Source organism: Aegilops tauschii, chromosome 4, assembly GCF_002575655.3.
Source record: "Aegilops tauschii subsp. strangulata cultivar AL8/78 chromosome 4, Aet v6.0, whole genome shotgun sequence".
In the NCBI taxonomy this organism is placed as follows: domain Eukaryota; kingdom Viridiplantae; phylum Streptophyta; class Magnoliopsida; order Poales; family Poaceae; genus Aegilops; species Aegilops tauschii.
In genome coordinates this window covers 523946539-523968214 of record NC_053038.3, presented here as the reverse complement: position 1 = coordinate 523968214, position 21676 = coordinate 523946539, and the positions used below count along the sequence as shown (strand labels likewise).

The window sequence follows — 21676 nt, the reverse complement described above, 5'->3', positions numbered from 1 at the left end:
ATTAACGAGCTAGTCAAGTAGAGGCATACTAGGGACACTCTGTTTGTCTATGTATTCACACATGTACTAAGTTTCCGGTTAATACAATTCTAGCATGAATAATAAACATTTATCATGATATAAGGAAATATAAATAACAACTTTATTATTGCCTCTAGGGCATATTTCCTTCAGTCTCCCACTTGCACTAGAGTCAATAATCTAGATTACATAGTAATGATTCTAACACCCATGGAGTCTTGGTGATGATCATGTTTTGCTCGTGGAAGAGGCTTAGTCAACGGGTCTGCAACATTCAGATCCGTGTGTATTTTGCAAACTTCTATGTCTCCCTCCTTGACTAGATCGCGGATGGAATTGAAGCGTCTCTTGATGTGCTTGGTTCTCTTACGAAATCTGGATTCCTTCGCCAAGGCTATTGCTCCAGTATTGTCACAAAATATTTTCATTGGAGCCGATGCACTAGGTATTACACATAGATCGGATATGAACTCCTTCATCCAGACTCCTTCATTTGTTGCTTCCGAAGCAGCTATGTACTCCGCTTCACACGTAGACCCGCCACGACGCTCTGCTTGGAACTGCACCAACTGATAGCTCCACCATTCAATATAAATATGTATCCGGTTTGTGAATTAGAGTCATCCGGATCAGAGTCAAAGCTTGCATCGATGTAACCATTTACGATGAGCTCTTTGTCACCTCCATAAACGAGAAGCATATCCTTAGTCCTTTTCAGGTATTTCAGGATGTTCTTGACCGATGTCCAGTGATCCACTCCTAGATTACTTTGGTACCTCCCTGCTAAACTAATAGCAAGGCACACATCAGGTCTGGTACACAGCATTGCATACATGATAGAACCTATGGCTGAGGCATAGGGAATGACTTTCATTTTCTCTCTATCTTCTGCAATGGTCGGGATTGAGTCTGACTCAACTTCACACCTTGTAACACAGGAAAGAACCCTTTCTTTGACTGATCCATTTTGAACTTCTTTAAGACTTTATCAAGGTATGTGCTTTGTGGAAGTCCAATTAAGCGTCTTGATCTATCTCTATAGATCTTGATGCCCAATATATAAGCAGCTTCACCGAGGTCTTTCATTGAAAAATTCTTATTCAAGTATCCTTTTATGCTATTCAGAAATTCAGTATCATTTTCCATCAGCAATATGTCATCTACATATAATATCAGAAATGCTACAGAGTTCCCACTCACTTTCTTGCAAATACAGACTTCTCCAAAAGTCTGTATAAAACCATATGCTTTGATCACACTATCAAAGCGTATATTCTAACTCCGAGAGGCTTGCACCAGTCCATAAATGGATCGCTGGAGCTTGCACACTTTGTTAGCACCTTTTGGATCGACAAAACCTTCTGGTTGCATCATATACAACTCTTCTTTAAGGTATCCATTAAGGAATGCAGTTTTGACATCCATTTGCCAAATTTCATAATCATAAAATGCGGCAGTTGCTAACATGATTCGGATAGACTTAAGCATCGCTACGGGTGAGAAGGTCTCATCGTAGCAAACTCCTTGAACTTGTCGAAAACCTTTCGCAACAAGTCGAGCTTTGTAGACAGTAACATTACCGTCAGCGTGAGTCTTCTTCTTGAAGATCCATTTATTCTCTATTTCTTGCCGATCATCGGGCAAGTCAACCAAAGTCCACACTTCATTCTCATACATGGATCCCATCTCAGATTTCATGGCCTCAAGCCATTCTGTGGAATCTGGGCTCATTATCGCTTCCTCATAGTTTGTAGGTTCGTCATGGTCAAGTAACATGACCTCCAGAACAGGATTACCATACCACTCTGGCGCGGATCTTACTCTTGTTGACCTACGAGGTTTAGTAGTAACTTGATCAGAAGTTTCATGATCATTATCATTAGCTTCCTCACTGATTGGTGTAGGAATCACTGGAACTGATTTCTGTGATGAACTACTTTCCAATAAGAGAGCAGGTACAATTACCTCATCAAGTTCTACTTTCCTCCCACTCACTTCTTTTGAGAGAAACTCCTTTTCTAGAAAGGATCCATTCTTAGCAACGAATATCTTGCTTGCGGATCTGTGATAGAAGGTGTACCCAACAGTCTCCTTTGGGTATCCTATGAAGACACATTTCTCCGATTTGGGTTCGAGCTTATCAGGTTGAAGCTCTTTCACATAAGCATCATAGCCCCAAACTTTAAGAAATGACAACTCGGGTTTATTGTGAAACCATAGTTCATATGGTGTCGTCTCAACGGATTTAGATGGTGCCCTACTTAATGTGAATGCAGCCATCTCTAAAGCATAACCCCAAAATGATAGCGATAAATTAGTAAGAGACATCATAGATCGCACCACACCCAATAAAGTACGGTTACGATGTTCAGACACACCATTATGCTTCGGTGTTCCAGGTGGCGTGAGTTGCAAAACTATTCTGCACTGTTTCAAATGAAGACCAAACTCATAACTCAAATATTCACCTCCACGGTCAGACGTAGAAACTTTATTTTCTTGTTATGATGCTTTTCCACTTCACTCTGAAATTCTTTGAAGTTTTCAAATGTTTCAGACTTATGCTTCATCAAGTAGATATACCCATATCTGCTCAAGTCATCTGTGAAGGTCAGAAAATAACGATACCCACGGCGAGCCTCAACACTCATCGGACCGCATACATCAGTATGTATTATTTCCAACAAGTCTGTAGCTCACTCCATTGTTCCGGAGAACAGAGTCTTAGTCATCTTGCCCATGAGGCATGGTTCGCAAGCATCAAGTGATTCATAATCAAGTGATTCCAAAAGCCCATCAGCATGGAGTTTCTTCATGCGCTTTACACCAATATGACCTAAATGGCAGTGCCACAAATAAGTTGCACTATCATTATTAAACTTATATCTTTTGGCTTCAATACTATGAATATGTGTATCACTACTATCGAGATTCAACAAAAATAGACCACTCATCAAGCGTGCATGACCATAAAAGATATTACTCATATAAATAGAACAACCATTATTCTCTAATTTAAATGAATAACCGTCTCGCATCAAACATGATCTGGATATAATGTTCATGCTTAACGCTGGCACCAAATAACAATTATTCAGGTCTAAAACTAATCTCGAAGGTAGATGTAGAGGTAGCGTGTCGACGGCGATCACATCGACTTTGGAACCATTTCCCACGCGCATCGTCACCTCGTCCTTAGCCAATCTTCGTTTAATCCGTAGCCCCTGTTTTGAGTTGCAAATATGAGCAACAGAACCAGTATCAAATACACAGGCGCTACTAGGAGCATTACTAAGGTACACATCAATAACATGTATATCAAATATACCTTTCACTTTGCCATCCTTCTTATCCGCCAAATACTTGGGGCAGTTCCGCTTCCAGTGACCAGTCCCTTTGCAGTAGAAGCACTCAGTCTCAGGAGACTCCTTATCATGAAGATCATGGTGCTACTTTGAAGCACAAGTGTGGTAAAAGGATAGTAGCATTGCCCCTTCTCTCTTTTTCTCTCATCATTTTTTTTGGCCTTCTCCCTTTTTTATGGCCTCTTTTTTCTCTTTTTTTTATTTGGGCTTCTTTGGACTCTTTTATTTATTTATTTTCGTCCGGAGTCTCATCCCGACTTGTGGGGGAATCATAGTCTCCATCATCCTTTCCTCACTGGGACAATGCTCTAATAATGATGATCATCACACTTTTATTTACTTACAACTCATGAATTACAACTTGATACTTAGAACAGAATATGACTCCATATGAATGCCTCCGGCGGTGTACCAGGATATGCAATGAATCAAGAGTGACATGTATGAAAGAATTATAAAGGTGGCTTTGCCACAAATACGATGTCAACTACATGATCATGCAAAGCAATATGACAATGATGAAGCGTGTCATAATAAATGGAACGGTGGAAAGTTGCATGGCAATATATCTCGGAATGGCTATGGAAATGCCATAATAGGTAGGTATGGTGGATGTTTTGAGGAAGTATAAGGTGGGTGTATGATACCGGCGAAAAGTGTGTGGTATTAGAGAGGCTAGCAATGGTGGAAGGGTGAGAGTGCGTATAATCCATGGACTCAACATTAGTCATAAAGAACTCATATACTTATTGCGAAAATTTATTAGTTATTGAAACGAAGTACTACGCGCATGCTCCTAGGGGGATAGATTGGTAGGAAAAGACCATCGCTCGTCCCCGACCGCCACTCATAAGGAAGACAATCAATAAATAAATCATGCTCCGACTTCATCACATAACGGTTCACCATACGTGCATGCTACGGGAATCACAAACTTTAGCACAAGTATCTCTCAAATTCACAACTACTCAACTAGAATGACTCTAATATCACCATCTTCATATCTCAAAACAATCATAAGGAATCAAACTTGTCATAGTATTCAATGCACTTTATATGAAAGTTTTTATTATACCCATCTTGGATGCCTATCATATTAGGACTAAATTCATAACCAAAGCAAATTACCATGCTGTTCTAAAGACTCTCAAATAATATAAGTGAAGCATGAGAGTTCATCTATTTCTTCAAAATAAAACTATTGTCGTGCTCTAAAAGGATATAAGTGAAGCACTAGAGCAAATGACAAACTACTCCGAAAGATATAAGTGAAGATCAAAGAGTAGTCGAATAATTAAGCAACTATGTGAAGACTCTCTAACATTTAAGAATTTCCGATCTTGGTATTTTATTCAAACAGAAAGAAAAACAAAAGAAAATAAAATTACGCTCCAAGCAAAACACATATCATGTGGTGAATAAAAATATAGCTCCAAGTAAAGTTACCGATGAACGAAGACGAAAGAGGGGATGACATCCGGGGCATCCCCAAGCTTAGGCTCTTGTTTATCCTTGAATATTACCTTGGGGTGCCTTGGGCATCCCCAAGCTTAGGCTCTTGCCACTCCTTATTCCATAGTCCATCGAATCTTTACCCAAAACTTGAAAACTTCACAACACAAAACTCAACAGAAAACTCGTAAGCTCCGTTAGTATAAGAAAATAAATCACCACTTAAGTACTGTTGTGAAATCATTCTAAATTCATATTGGTGTAATATCTACTGTATTCCAACTTCTCTATGGTTCATACCCTCCGATACTACTCATAGATTCATCAAAATAAGCAAACAACACAATGAAAACAGAATCTGTCAAAAACAGAACAGTCTGTAGTAATCTGTATCAAACGTATACTTCTGGAACTCCAAAAATTCTGAAATAAATTGGTGGACCTTAGGAATTTGACTATTAATCATCTGCAAAAAAGAATCAACCTAAAAGCACTCTCCAGTAAAAAATGGCAGCTAATCTCGTGAGCGCTAAAGTTTCTGTTTTTTACAGCAAGATCATAAAGACTTCACCCAAGTCTTCCCAAAGGTTCTACTTGGCACAAACACTAATTAAAACATAAAACCATATCTAACCAGAGGCTAGATGAATGATTTATTACTAAACAGGGTTGCCTCCCAACAAGCGCTATCGTTTAACGCCCCTAGCTAGGCATGATGATTTCAGTGATGCTCACATAAAAGATAAGAATTGAAACATAAAGAGAGCATCATGAAGAATATGACTAGCACATTTAAGTATAACCCACTTCCTATGCATAGGGATTTTGTGAGAAAACAATTTATGGGAACAATAATCAACTAGCATAGGAAGGCAAAACAAGCATAACTTTAAAACTTTAAGCACATAGAGAGGAAACTTGATATTATTGCAATTCCTACAAGCATATATTCCTCCCTCATAATAATTTTCAGTAGCATCATGAATAAATTCAACAATATAACCATCACATAAAGCATTCTTTTCATGATCTACAAGCATAGAATTTTTATTACTCTCCACATAAGCAAATTTCTTCTCATGAATAATAGTGGGAGCAAACTCAACAAAATAACTATCATGTGAGGCATAATCCAATTGAAAACTAAAATCATGATGACAAGTTTCATGGTTATCATTATTCATAATAGTATACAAGTCATCACAATAATCATCATAGATAGCAACTTTGTTCTCATAATTAATTGGAACCTCTTCCGAAATAGTGGATTCATCACTAAATAAAGTCATGACCTCTCCAAATCCACTTTCATAATTATCACAATAATATTCAACATCCTCCAAAATAGTGGGATCATTACTTCCTAAAGTTGACACTCTTCCAAACCCACTTTCATCAATATAATCATCATAAATAGAAGGCATGCTTTCATCATAATATATTTGCTCATCAAAACTTGGGGGACTAAACATATCATCTTCATCAAACATAGCATCCCCAAGCTTGTGGCTTTGCATATCATTAGCATCATGGGTATTCAAAGAATTCATACTAACAACATTGCAATCATGCTCATCATTCACATATTTTATGCCAAGCATTCTATGTAATTCTTCTTCTAGTACTTGAGCACAATTTTCCTTCCCATCATTTTCACGAAAGACATTAAAAAGATGAAGCATATGAGGCACCCTTAATTCCATTTTTTTGTAGTTTTCTTTTATAAACTAAACTAGTGATAAAACAAGAAACTAAAAGATTTGATTGCAAGATCTAAAGATATACCTTCAAGCACTCACCTCCCCGGCAACGGCGCCAGAAACTGCTTGATGTCTACTACACAACCTTCTTCTTGTAGACGTTGTTGGGCCTCCAAGTGCAGAGGTTTGTAGGACAGTAGCAAATTTCCCTCAAGTAGATGACCTAAGGTTTATCAATCCGTTGGAGGCGTAGGTTGAAGATGGTCTCTCTCAAACAACCCTGCAACCAAATAACAAAGAGTCTCTTGTGTCCCCAACACACCCAATACAATGGTAAATTGTATAGGTGCACTAGTTCGGCGAAGAGATGGTGATACAAGTGCAATATGGATGGTAGATATAGGTTTTTGTAATCTGAAAATATAAAAACAGCAAGGTAACTAATGATAAAAGTGAGCGTAAACGCTATTGCAATGCTAGAAAACAAGGCCTAGGGTTCATACTTTCACTAGTGCAAGTTCTCTCAACAATAATAACATAATTGGATCATATAACTATCCCTCAACATGCAACAAAGAGTCCCTCCAAAGTCACTAATAGCGGAGAACAAACGAAGAGATTATGGTAGGGTACGAAACCACCTCAAAGTATTTCTTTCTAATCGATCTATTCAAGAGTCCGTAGTAAAATAACACGAAGCTATTCTTTCCGTTCAATCTATCCTAGAGTTCGTACTAGAATAACACCTTAAGACACAAATCAACCAAAACCCTAATGTCACCTAGATACTCCAATGTCACCTCAAGTATCCGTGGGTATGATTATACGATATGCATCACACAATCTCAGATTCATCTATTCAAACCAACACAAAGTACTTCAAAGAGTGCCCCAAAGTTTCTACCAGAGAGTCAAGACGAAAATGTGTGCCAACCCCTATGCATAAGTTCACAATGTCACCGCACCCGCAAGTTGATCACCAAAACATACATCAAGTAGATCACGTGATATCCCATTGTCACCAAAGATAAGCACATGCAAGACATACATCAAGTGTTCTCAAATCCTTAAAGACTCAATCCGATAAGATAACTTCAAAGGGAAAACACAATCCATTACAAGAGAGTAGAGGGGGAGAAACATCATAAGATCCAACTATAATAGCAAAGCTCGCGATACATCAAGATCGTACCACCTCAAGAACACGAGAGAGAGAGAGAGAGAGAGAGAGAGAGAGAGAGAGAGAGAGATCAAACACATAGCTACTGGTACATACCCTCAGCCCCGAGGGTGAACTACTCCCTCCTCGTCATGGAGAGTGCCGGGATGATGAAGATGGCCACCGGTGAGGGTTCCCCCCTCCGGCAGGGTGCCGGAATGGGTCTAGATTGGTTTTTGGTGGCTACAGAGGCTTGCGGCGGCGAAACTCCCGATCTAGGTTATGTTCTGGAGGTTTCTGTATATATAAGAGGTTTTGGCGTCGATAACAAGTCAGGGGGGTCTCCGGGCTGTCCACGAGGTAGGGAGGCGCGCCCAGGGGGTGGGCGCGCCCCCCACCCTCGTGGGCAGCCCGGGACTCTTCTGGCCCAACTCTTTTACTCCATGGCCTTCTTTTGGTCCAAAAATAAGTTCCGTGAAGTTTCAGGTCAATTGGACTCCGTTTGGTTTTCCTTTTCTACGATACTAAAAAACAAGGAGAAAACAGAAACTGGCACTGGGCTCTAGGTTAATAGGTTAGTCCCAAAAATCATATAAAATAGCATATAAATGCATATAAAACATCCTAGATGGATAATATAATAGCATGGAACAATCAAAAATTATAGATACGTTGAAGACGTATCATTGCTACCATCATCTTTCAACTTAGCTTTCTCTAGGAACGCATTAAAATTCAAAGGAACGGTAACACGGGCCATTGATCTACAACAACATAGACATGCAAAATACTATCAGGTACTAAGTTCATGATAAATTAAAGTTCAATTAATCATATTACTTAAGAACTCCCACTTAGATAGACATCCCTCTAGTCATCTAAATGATCACGTGATCCAAATCAACTAAACCATGTCCGATCATCACGTGAGATGGAGTAGTTTTCAATGGTGAACATCACTATGTTGATCATATCTACTATATGATTCACACTCGACCTTTCGGTCTCAGTGTTCCGAGGCCATATTTGCATATGCTAGGCTCGTCAAGTTTAACCCGAGTATTCTGCATGTGCAACACTGGCTTACACGCGTTGTATGTGAACGTAGAGCTTATCACACCCGATCATCACGTGGAGTCTCGGCACAACGAACTGTAGCAACGGTGCATACTCAGGGACACTTATACCTTGAAATTTAGTGAGAGATCATCTTACAATGCTACCGCCGTACTAAGCAAAATAAGAAGCATAAAAGATAAACATCACATGCAATCAAAATAAGTGATATGATATGGCCATCATCATCTTGTGCCTTTGATCTCCATCTCCAAAGCACCGTCATGATCACCATCCTCACCGGCTTGACACCTTGATCTCCATCGAAGCATCGTTGTCGTCTCGCCAACTATTACTTCTACGACTATCGCTACCGCTTAGTGATAAAGTAAAGCAATTACATGGTGATTGCATTTCATACAATAAAGCGACAACCATAAGGCTGCTGCCAGTTGCCGATAACTTTTACGAGACATGATCATCTCATACAACAATTTATATTTCATCACGTCTTGACCATTTCACATCACAGCAAGCCCTGCAAAAACAAGTTAGACGTCCTCTACTTTGTTGTTGCAAGTTTTACGTGGCTGCTACGGGCTTCTAGCAAGAACCGTTCTTACCTACGCATCAAAACCACAACGATTTTTTGTCAAGTGTGTTGTTTTAACCTTCAACAAGGACCGGGCGTAGTCAAACTTGATTCAACTAAAGTTGGGGAAAGAGACACCCGCTAGCCACCTGTGTGCTAAGCACGTCGGTAGAACCAGTCTCATGAACGCGGTCATGTAATGTCGGTCCGGGCCGCTTCATCCAACAATACCGCCGAATCAAAGTATGACGTTGTTGGTAATCAGTATGACTATTATCGCCCACAACTCTTTGTGTTCTACTCGTGCATATAACATCTACGCATAGACCTGGCTCAGATGCCACTGTTGGGGAACGCAGTATTTCAAAAAAAATTACCTACGATCACGCAAGATCTATCTAGGAGATGCATAGCAACGAGCGGGGAGAGTGTTTCTATGTTCCCTCGTAGACCGAAAGCGGAAGCATTTAGTAACGCGGTTGATGTAGTCGAACGTTTTCGCGATCCAACTGATCCAAGTACCGAACGTACGGCACCTCCGCGTTCAGCACACGACGTCCCTCGGGCTCTTGATCCAGTTGAGGACGAAGGAGAGTTCCGTCAGCGCGATGGCGTGGCGACGGTGATGATGAAGTTACCGGCGCAGGGCTTCGCCTAAGCACTACGACGATATGACCGAGGTGTGTAACTATGGAGGGGGCACCGCACACGGTTAAGAGAAACTTGTGTGCCTATGGGGTGCCCTCCTCCCCCGTATATAAAGGAGGGGAGGAGGAGGCGGCCGGCCTAGGGGCGCACCATAGAGGGGAGTCCAACTAGGACTCCCAATCCTAGTTGGACTCCCTTTCCTTTTCCGGAGAGGGGGAAAGATGGAAGGGAGAGGAGGAGGAGAAGGAAAGGGGGGCGCCCCCCTCCCTAGTCCAATTCGGACTCCCTATAGGGAGGGGCGCGGCTGCCCCTTGTGGGCTGCCTCCTCTCTTCCCTATGGCCCGTGTAGGCCCAATCTTCCCCCGGGGGGTTCCGCTAACCTCCCGGTACTCCGGAAAAATGCCCAAATCACTCGGAACCATTCCGATGTCAGAATGCAACCTTCCAATATATGAATCTTTACCTCTCGACCATTTTGAGACTCCTCGTCATGTTCGTGATCTCATCCGGGACTCTGAACAATCTTAGGTAATCAAATCACATAACTCATAATACAAATCGTCATCGAACGTTAAACGTGCGGACCCTACGGGTTCGAGAACTATGTAGACATGACTGAGACACATCTCCGATCAATAACCAATAGCGGAACCTGGATGCTCATATTGGTTCCTACATATTCTACGAAGATCTTTATCGGTCAAACCATGTAACAACATACGTTGTTCCCTTTGTCATCGGTATGTTACTTGCCCGAGATTCGATCGTCGGTATCATCATACCTAGTTCAATCTCGTTACTGGCAAGTCTCTTTACTCGTTCCGTAATGTATCATCCTGCAACTAACTGATTAGTCACATTGCTTGCAAGGCTTATAGTGATGAGCATTACCGAGAGGGCCCGGAGAAACCTCTCTGATACACAGAGTGACAAATCCTAATCTCGATCTTTGCCAACTCAACAAACACCATCGGAGACATCTGTAGAGCATCTTTATAATCACCCAGTTACGTTGTGACGTTTGATAGCACACAAGGTGTTCCTCCGGTATTCGGGAGTTGCATAATCTCATAGTCAGAGGAACATGTATAAGTCATGATGAAAGCAATAGCAATAAAACTAAACAATCATTAATGCTAAGCTAACGGATGGGTCCTGTCCATCACATCATTCTCTAATGATGTGATCCCGTTCATCAAATGACAACACATGTCTATGGTTAGGAAACTTAACCATATTTGATTAACGAGCTAGTCAAGTAGAGACATACTAGGGATACTTTGTTTGTCTATGTATTCACACATGTACTAAGTTTCTGGTTAATACAATTCTAGCATGAATAATAAACATTTATCATGATATAAGGAAATATAAATAACAACTCTATTGTTGCCTCTAGGGCATATTTCCTTTAATTCGGACACTGGAACAGTTTTGGAGTGCACCAGGTACTCATTGGGTCATCGGAAGGGGTTTCGGGCACCTCGGGCAAGTGTATGGGCCTTATGGGCCAAAGGGGGGACAGACCAGCCCACAAGGGGGCTGGTGCACCCCTTACCTTGGCTGGCTGGCCCTAGGGGAAGGAAAGGGGGTGGCCCCTCCTGCCTTTCCCTCCTCAGGAGAGACAGGAAAGGGGGCGCCACCTCCTCCTTCCTTCCTCCCGCACTCCAAATAAGGAAGGGGCGCCACTTGGGGGAAGACCCCAAGTAGGTCCCTCCTGGCTGCTCCCTCCACCCCCCCCCCACCTATATATATGTGGGAGGGGCGCAAGACACAACATTGTCTTAGCCGTGTGAGGTGCCACCCTCCACCGTTTAGACCCCCGGTCATATTTTCGTAGTGCTTAGGCGAAGCCCTGCGGAGATTACACCATCACTGTCACCACGCCGTCGTGCTGCCGGAACTCATCCACTACCTCACCGTCTTGCTGGATCAAGAAGGCGTGGACGTCACCGAGCTGAACCTGTGCTGAACGCGGAGTTGCCGTACGTTTGGTACTCAATCGGTTGGATCGCGAAGAAATTTTGACTACATCAAATGCGTTGTCAAATGCTTCTGCTTACGGTCTACGAGGGTACGTAGACACACTTTGCCCCTCGTTGCTATGCATCTCCATGGATAGATCTTGCGTGTGTGTAGAATTTTTTTTGTTTTCCATGCAACGTTCCCAACAGTGGCCGCCCTACCAGCTCCTTGGTGGACCACTCATCGAACTTCAAGAACAAAGAACTGTGTGGAACCCTGCAGATCCCAAACACCATAAGACGGGCAAGGTCTTCCTTCCTCGGGAAGTTAACCTTGTACACACTGTCCTCCATATGCACTATAATCCAACGAAACTCCGCTGAAACCAGTCTCCTGAGCTGCTGAATCACCTGCTCCTGAGAAAGAACTCCAGCAGTCACTCTAACGATCCTTGTCCTATCACTCTCAACCTGCGGTCGGCTGGAGTTGGCACACTGGGTCTCGACGTCCACATGCGCCCGTCTTTCCCACTAATGATCCTATACTTCATGTCTTCAAAAAGTCATGAAGTGGTTTAGACGATGCCCCATAGAAACAGATCCACACCTCCTGAAGTGGCTGCCCTACCGGCTCCTTGGTGGACCACTCGTCGAACTCTAAGGGTGTGTTTGGTTGAGGAACCAACTGTCATGGAATGGAATGGTTCCATTCTAGAGGAATGGGCCGGTTCCATTCCTGTGTTTGGTATGAGCAAAAAAGTAGAACGAGTTGGTTTCGTTCCGGTGTTTGGTTGGAAGAACGGAATGAAAAATGGAATGACATAAAATTCAAAATTTTGGCAGCATTTCATATGTATTTTTAAGAAAGACAACGTACCAAACAAGCTTGACACATAAATGATAGCACACAGAACACAAATCCCAGCAAGGTGCACATAGAACACAAATCTCAGCAACTTGCGATCCCTCATTATGCCACACAAACGAAAAAGCGCAACTCTTTCAACCTTAACATGTTTTTACACAACACATCGCTTTGACAAAAAATTTGGTTCAGATAATCAAGTCTGGTCCGATCTCTTTTATGCCTTGGCCAGTAGGTAAGATGTGATCTTCCCTTCCTTGAATCAAAAAGGATATTACACGTTAGCATATACTGCAAACACATACTGGACAGCATTTATTTGAGTAGATATTGGATCGAAAAACAACCATGAATCAAAAGGTAACCACGAACTGAACTATCTCTCTCGGCTGGACAATCTCCATGAGTGAAAAAAGTACCAGGTGCATCATATACAAGGGGATCTGAGAGAGGCTCGTACCTTGAGGAGAGGAGAGTGTGTTGCACCTCTGCCGCCGATGTTAGCCCGCCGGAATCCCACGTAGACCTCCGCCCCGCTGCAAGAACGCCGGCATGCAGCTCCAGATCGAGAGAGGGGGGGGTCTTCCTCCCGGTTCATGACTCCCCTATGGTGCTGCAGATCGAGAGAGAGGAAAGAAGAGTCTGCCTTCGGCGGACTGGATCGAGGGACGAAGAGAGACGAGGGGAAGCGGCGCACCAGGAGAGGGCGAGGCTTGATTGGGTTTGCGGGGGTGAGACGAGGGAGCTGTTCCATGTCGTCCGCTCGATTTGGAGGTTCCACTCGGTTCCGCATCTGGGCCGAATATTCGCTCTGCGGGGACGAGTTCGTCATCGTTCCATGTACCAACCAAACGCGAGAACTAGGCCCAGGAACGGGTGCGACCCATGACATTCCAGTCCATTCCAGAAACCAAACACACCCTAAGAATAAAGAACTGTCCAAATCCCTGCAAATCCCGAACACCATAAGACGGGCAAGGTCTTCCTTCCTCGGGAAGTCAACCTTGTTTACGTTGTCCTTCATATGCACTAGAGTACAACGAAACTCCACCGAAACCAGTCACATGAGCTGCTGAATCACCTGCTCCTCAGAACGAACTCCACCAGTCACTCTAACGACCCGTGTCCTGTCACTCTCAACCCGCGGTCGGCTGGAGTTGGCACACTGGGTCTCGAAGAAAAGTAACATGTCGTCACATACTGCACCTTGCTTGTACACGTACATGAGCCAGCCCCTTGATCCAGCTCATGGGTCTGGCCTGTTTGAGAACCACCAAGACTACAAGTATCTGAGAGGAGGCAACGGACAGGGCATGAAGTGGATCACGGACGGCACGGCGGCTTCCTCCTTCTCCTACCTCTGGCTCTCTCTCCCTCCATCCCCTTCTCGCTACCTTGTATCCCTCCTCAATTAGCTACCTCATTTCATGTAATCCCGTGGCATTGAGAGCTTAGTGAAGCTGGATCTTAACATAGAAATCCTGTCGGAATCCTCCAAATCAAACGAGCTTTAATCGGAAGTTCTGCATCTACGGTTGAAAGTTGCTTACAAAAAGAAGTTGAATGTGAATCGACACTTTGGGACTACTACCCAAGTAAGATGAGTTGTTAAGTAACCAACTTTTTTTTTGAACCGGGCTAACCCCATTTCCATTATTTAGAAAGGAAATACATCAGTCTGAAACAGAGAGGTGTCTAAGAACAGGGAAAAGAAGAGAGCGAGTTCAACGCACTACTAGGAAACCCACCGCATTTGCCCGCCGTCGAAATGAGTGCTATGAGTTGTTAATTAACCACCTATGAGTTGACTTGCAGTCTGTCATCGCCGGCCGCATGTGGCAAATCTTGCTCGTGATTCTTTTCTTAATTATAGGCCATCGCAATATCCGTGACTAGCTGAAGAATAATCCATCTAAAGAGGGAGTATAAGCAAGCGGGGAATTAATAAATGTCTTGGCCACTGTTATTATACTCGCCCGCGCGCTGCTTGCTTTTGCATTCAAAATCTCATCCTAAAACCTAATATAATCATAATTTGCTGCTGGATCGATCCTCTTGTAGGAGAGCAATAATGCGAGCGTATTTTACATTCTTGGCCTAAAATGTTTTGAATTATGAATAAATAAAATCCTCTAAAAGAAAGTATGGTTTTTTTTTGAAAGATGCTGTTGGGCCTGGTGTGCTAGCTAGGATATCGATAACGTGTTGCCTTTTACTGGCTGCCCCCATATGGCATATCCACGGTAATGGCCTAGGATAAAACATGCGACTTGTAATGTGGCATCAAGATAATACATTTACGATGAGCGTATGCCCGACCTCTGCTGCATAGCTCATCTCATATGCACACAACATTTACGCGTGCAGTACAAGGCGAAGCACGCACGCACGCACCCACTGTAGACAGCAAATCTTGGTCGATCTAATCATGTGCGTATGTACGTTCGTGATCAACCCATTGACTTTGCACGTAGAGGTGGTGTTCCACTAGGAGACGATCGATCGAGAACATGCCTAGCTACTGTAGTTTAACAAGTTCGGAATGTGCTAGCTGTAAACCATGCCGCGAGCTTGACCTACTAGCTATATAGCTAGCCAGTCAGCCAGCCAGCATTCAACACATTATTAGTTGTTGCAAGGACTAGCTAGCTAGCAAGCGCGCCGAGCAATGGAAGGTGGCCGGGTGCTTATGGTTCTCCTCCTGTGGCTCTTGGTCAGCCTCGCTGGCTCCAGCCCTCCGCCGGAGCCAGTGGTCTGTGACTATGCCTATGGCACGTCCGGCTGCACTGTCTCCAACGCGTACGGCTCCTTCCCTGACCACACCGTCTGCCGCGCGGCCGACGCCACCTTCCCGCGCACCGAGGAGGAGCTTGTCGCAGCCGTGGCAGCCGCGGCGGCTGCCAAGCGCAAGGTGAAGGTGGCCACCAAGCACTCCCACAGCTTCCCCAAGCTGGCCTGCCCCGGCGGGAACGACGGCGCCATCATCAGCACGGCGCGGCTCAACAGGACAGTGAGCGTCGACGCCGCCAAGGGGCTGATGACGGTGGAGAGCGGCATGGTGCTCCGGGACCTCATACAAGCGGCCGCCCAAGCTGGGCTTGCGCTGCCGCACTCGCCCTACTGGTCAGGCCTCACCATCGGGGGCCTGCTGGCCACGGGCGCGCACGGCAGTTCGCTCAAGGGTAAGGGCGGCGCTGTGCATGAGTACGTGGTCGGGATGAGGATCGTCACGCCGGCGCCCGCCAGCCAAGGGTTCGCGGTGGTACGGGAGCTCCGTGCCCACGATCCTGACCTGGACGCGGCCAAGGTCTCCCTCGGCGTCCTTGGCGTCGTTTCCCAGGTAGGTACTCTACGTACGTGGCCCAAGAAATTCCTTTGCACCAAGGTCTCCCTCGGCGTCCTTGTGTTAAGTTAAATTTTGTTCAAAGACAAACTAACTCTAGTTTGAACAAACTTAAAGAAAAAGTATCAACATTCACAATAACAAATCAAAATTGTTAGATTTATTATGAAATATGGGTTCATAGTATATATATTTGATATTGTAGGTGTTGATATTTTTAATATAAATTTGGTTAAACTTTGCAAAATTTAACTTAACACAAGTTTAATACGCAGAGTAAAAATGACATGAGGGAGAACTATACAAGTACAGTGCTAGGGATTTTTAAGAACTTTTAAGTAGAAGAGATAGGATTCCCGTGCAAGCCCACACGTCTTGAGCAATTACGCAGCCAAGGAGGATGTGCTAAGGGCCAGTTCTTTTGCTAGCTTTTTTGGGCTTCCAGAATAAGTTGTCCCCTACCCAGCTTATTCTAGAAGCTCAAACAAAATTATCTTTTTGGAAGCCTACTAGTCAAGTCTTAACTATTAGGCTTCTAAAAAGATAAATTTGGTTGGGCTTCTATAATAAGCTAGGTAGGGGGCGGCTTATTCTAGAAGCCACCAAAAGAACTGGCCCTAAATCGTCTCGAAGAGCTGGTACGTTGTACAAAAGGTACTGGTGAGACGACGCCGTACGGGAAAGGGCGATCTTTCCACATACAGTGCCTGTAGTTTTCTTTTTTTAAGTCAAACTTCTCAATTTTTAACCAAATTCATAGATAATTTTTTTAATGACGCATATGTGCAGGTTACGCTGGCCTTGCAGCCCATGTTCAAGCGGTCAGTGACGTTTGTGACGTGCGACGACTCGGACCTGGCGGAGCAGGCCACCAAGTGGGGCAACCTCCATGAATTCGGCGACATGGCGTGGCTGCCCGAGCAGCGCAAGGTGATTTACCGTAAGGATGACCGTGTGGCCATCACGTCGGCGGGTGATGGCCTCAACAACTACATAGCCTTCCGCTCCAACCCAACGGCCGCGCTCATGGCCGCCAGAGTCACGGAGGAGCTTCTTGAGAAGAACGCCAGCGCCAGCGCCCGGTGCAAGGCGGCACACAAGATGGTATCATCGTTTGAGACAGTGGCGTACGGCTTCACCAACAACGGTCACCTGTTCACGGGGTACCCGGTGGTGGGGTTCCAGCACCGCATCCAAGCATCCAGCGCGTGTGTCGGCAGCCCAGAAGACATGCTCCTTACCTCGTGCCCGTGGGACCCACGCACTCGGGGACTCCACTTCTACTCCAATGCATATAGCATCGCACTCTCCAAGGTGTCAGCGTTCATTGCCGACATGAAGCAGCTCCGCGAGCGCAACCCACTGGCCTTCTGCGGAATCGACGCCAAAATGGGTATGCTCCTCCGCTACGTGAAGGCATCTTCCGCCTATCTCGGCAAGTCGGAAGACTCGATCGACTTTGATATAACATACTACCGGAGTTACACCAGAGGCGAGCCCAGCCCACATTCTGACGTGCTGGACGAGCTTCAACAGATGGCGCTACGCAAGTACGGAGCCATCCCCCACTGGGGCAAGAACCGCAACTTTGCCTTTGAAGGCGCCATTGACAAGTACCCCAAGGCTGACAAGTTCCTGGAGGTAAAGGGCAGGTATGACGCCGATGGGATTTTCTCTAGCGAATGGAGTGACCAGGTTCTCGGTATTAGTGGGAGCCCAATCATTGTCGAGAAGGGTTGCGCTATTGAGGGGCTTTGCATCTGCTCCGAGCACTTGCATTGTGCACCTGAGAAGGGCTACTACTGCCGCCCGGGGAAGGTGTACACAGAGGCAAGGGTCTGCTCATTCCAACCTATCTGATGTGTTTACATGGCAGCTTTAAATTATTCTGTCGTGTGCCCTTTATACTTTTTCCAACATGATGCTTTTGCTTTCCAGGCCCGTGTGGTGACAAAAAAACTGTGTCCTATGCGATGTTGTTTCTTCATCGAGATGGCCGTGGTGACCCAAAAAAAAATGTTTTCCCTTCTGTTTATGTTTCACTCTACGGGTTTGCTAATTCTAATTCTTGTCTGCATGAGAATTAACAAAGTTACATCTAACTTCTGCATCAATTGATTAGTGACAGAAGGAAAATAATAGAAAAAATCACTAGTGCATGCGAGTCCAACGTAAATGGTTAAAACCCCCTTAAATGCACAAAAAGAACAATACTTAAATCCAAAAAGTCATCGTTTCAACAACCTCACGTCAAGGATCTTGATTTGGAGCAGCAAATTATGTTCAATGGAAACTTAGAGCATGGTTACAGTATAGTCAGTTGTTGGCTATATATTGTTTTGTTTTTTTTGATAAAAGACTTTTCATTGAATAGATATATCGAGGTGATACAATCGTATTGAAAGAAAGCCCGGCCTCTGCATAGCTAGATGCACACAGCCAAAAAGTCCAGAGCACCCTAAAAATAAAAAAATTCGATACAATGCCAAGCAATAAATCGTGTCCAGCCTAAGAAGCGGTAGACCCTATCCGTAAATCACACCGCCATCCATGTGGGTAGAAAACCTCCCTGGCCGTACGCTCCAGCCGTGTAGACGCCATCATAAAAAGGTCCCTGTCCTCCGGCTTCTGCAGGATAGACCACGTACGGAGCCATCGTGTATAAACATGGATAACCTGCATAGGAGATGAGACACATTTATTGTTAAAAACCACATCATTCCTGGTAAGCCACATTGCCCAGCATAAGGCCGCCGTTCCCACAAGAATATGAGCAGAAAACTGTTTATCAATACCCCGCAACCAGTTGCCGAACATATTCCGTGCACTACGTGGTGGGTATCAATTCAAAACTACTTGGACCATATGGCCCAAACTATCCGAGCAAACTTACACTCGAAAAATAAGTGTTTGATAGTCTCGTCATGTTGGCAAAAGACACATGTCTTGGAACCATGCCAGTTTCGTCGTGCCAGGTTATCTCTGGTTAGGATGACTCCTTTGTTTAGAAACCAGAGGAAAATCTTCACTCTTAGAGGAATTTTTAGCTTCCACAATTTCCTATTATCAACTGGAACATCACAATGAACCATTGCATCATACATGGATTTGACCGAAAATTTGCCATTCTGATGCAAGTTCCATCGAAAAGTGTCCGGCTCATCTGACAGTTGAATGTCCTCCAGGCGAGTGAGTAATTCATTTCATGCTGCCAGACGAGTGCCCAAAAGATCCCTACGAAAAGAAATAGCTGGGTTTTCTTGTCCGAAGACTTGTTTGATCATGACGAATTTATGTCTAACAATCCGGTACAAGCTCGGATATTGCTGAAGGAAATATGCCCTAGAGGCAATAATAAAGTCGTTATTTATATTTTCTTATATCATGATAAATGTTTATTATTCATGCTAGAATTGTATTAACCGGAAACTTAGTACATGTGTGAATATATAGACAAACAGAGTGTCACTAGTATGCCTCTACTTGACTAGCTCGTTGAATCAAAGATGGTTAAGTTTCCTAGCCATAGACATGAGTTGTCATTTGATTAACGGGATCACATCATTAGATAATGATGTGATTGACTTGACCCATTCCGTTAGCTTAGCATTCAATCGTTTAGTATATGCTATTGCTTTCTTCATGACTTATACATGTTCCTATGACTATGAGATTATGCAACTCCCGAATACCGGAGGAACACTTTGTGTGCTACCAAACGTCACAACGTAACTGGGTGATTATAAAGGTGCTCTACAGGTGTCTCCGATGATACTTGTTGAGTTGGCATAGATCAAGATTAGGATTTGTCACTCCGATTGTCGGAGAGGTATCTCTGGGCCCTCTCGGTAATGCACATCACTTTAAGCCTTGCAAGCAATGAAACTAATGAGTTAGTTGCGGGATGATGTATTACGGAACGAGTAAAGAGACTTGCCGGTAATGAGATTGAACTAGGTATTGAGATACCGACGATCGAATTTCGGGCAAATAACATACCGATGACAAAGGGAGCAACGTATGTTGTTATGCGGTTTGACCGATAAATATCTTCGTAGAATATGTAGGACCCAATATGAGCATCCAGGTTCCTCTATTGGTTATTGACCGGAGACGAGTCTCGGTCATGTCTACATACTTCTCGAACCCGTAGGGTCCGCACGCTTAACGTTCGGTGACGATCGGTAATACGAGTTTATGTGTTTTGATGTACCGAAGGTAGTTCGGAGTCCCGGATGAGATCGGTGACATGACGAGGAGTCTCGAAATGGTCGAGACGTAAAGATCGATATATTGGATGACTATATTCGGACATCGGAAAGGTTCCGAGTGATTCGGGTATTTTTAGAAGTACCGGAGAGTTACGGGATTCGCCGGGGAGTATATGGGCCTTACTGGGATTTAGGGGAAAGAGAGAGGGGAGGCTGCGCGCCCCCCCAAGACTTAGTCCGAATTGGACTAGGGGGAAGGGCGGCGCCCCCTCCTTCCTTCTCTTCTCTTTTCCCTTTCCTTCTCACCTACTCCTACTACATGGAAGGGGGGAATCCTACTCCCGGTGGGAGTAGGACTCCTCCAGGGCGCGCCATAGCTAGGCCGGCCCTCCCCCTCCTCCACTCCTTTATATACGTGGCCAGGGGCACCCCATAGACACACAAGTTGATCATTGATCTCTCTTAGCCGTGTGCGGTGCCCCCCTCCACCATAATCCACCTCGGTCATATCGTAGCGGTGCTTAGGTGAAGCCCTACGTCGGTAACTTCATCAACACCGTCACCACGCCGTCGTGCTGACGAAGCTCTTCCCCGAAGCTCTACTGGATCGTGAGTTCGCGGGACGTCACCGAGCTGAACGTGTGCTGAACGCGGAGGTGCCGTACGTTCGGTACTGAGGATCGGTCGATCGTGAAGACGTACGACTACATCAACCGCGTTGTCATAACGCTTCCGCTTACGGTCTATGAGGGTACGTAGACGACACTCTCCCCTCTCGTTGCTATGCATCACCATGATCTTGCGTGTGCGTAGGAATTTTTTTGAAATTACTACGTTCCCCAACAGTGGTATCAGAGCCAGGTTTATGCATAGATGTTATATGCACGAGTAGAACACAAGTGAGTTGTGCGCAATACAAGTCATACTGCTTACTAGCATATCATACTTTGGTTCGGCGGTATTGTTGGATGAAGCGGCCCGGACCGACATTACGCGTACGCTTACGTGAGACCGGTTCTATCGACGTGCTTTGCACACAGGTGGCTGGCGGGTGTCAGTTTCTCCAACTTTAGTTGAACCGAGTGTGACTACGCCCGGTCCTTGTGAAGGTTAAAACAGCACTAACTTGACGAACTATCGTTGTGGTTTTGATGCGTAGGTAAGAACGGTTCTTGCTCAGCCCGTAGCAGCCACGTAAAACTTGCAATAACAAAGTAGAGGACGTCTAACTTGTTTTTGCAGGGCATGTTGTGATGTGATATGATCAAGACATGATGCTATATTTTATTGAATGAGATGA

General features: G+C 44.5%; 1 protein-coding gene across 1 annotated transcript; it reads left to right on the top strand.

The window, feature by feature from the left end:
* The first annotated feature begins 15466 nt into the window (after positions 1-15466).
* LOC109787576 (L-gulonolactone oxidase 2-like) lies at positions 15467-18829 on the top strand. Its single transcript, XM_020346118.4, has 2 exons — positions 15467-16162; positions 16955-18829. Exons 1-2 carry the CDS (start codon positions 15491-15493, stop codon positions 18023-18025), a joined length of 1743 nt encoding a protein of 580 aa, XP_020201707.1. The 5' UTR covers positions 15467-15490; the 3' UTR covers positions 18026-18829.
* Positions 18830-21676: the final 2847 nt, after the last annotated feature.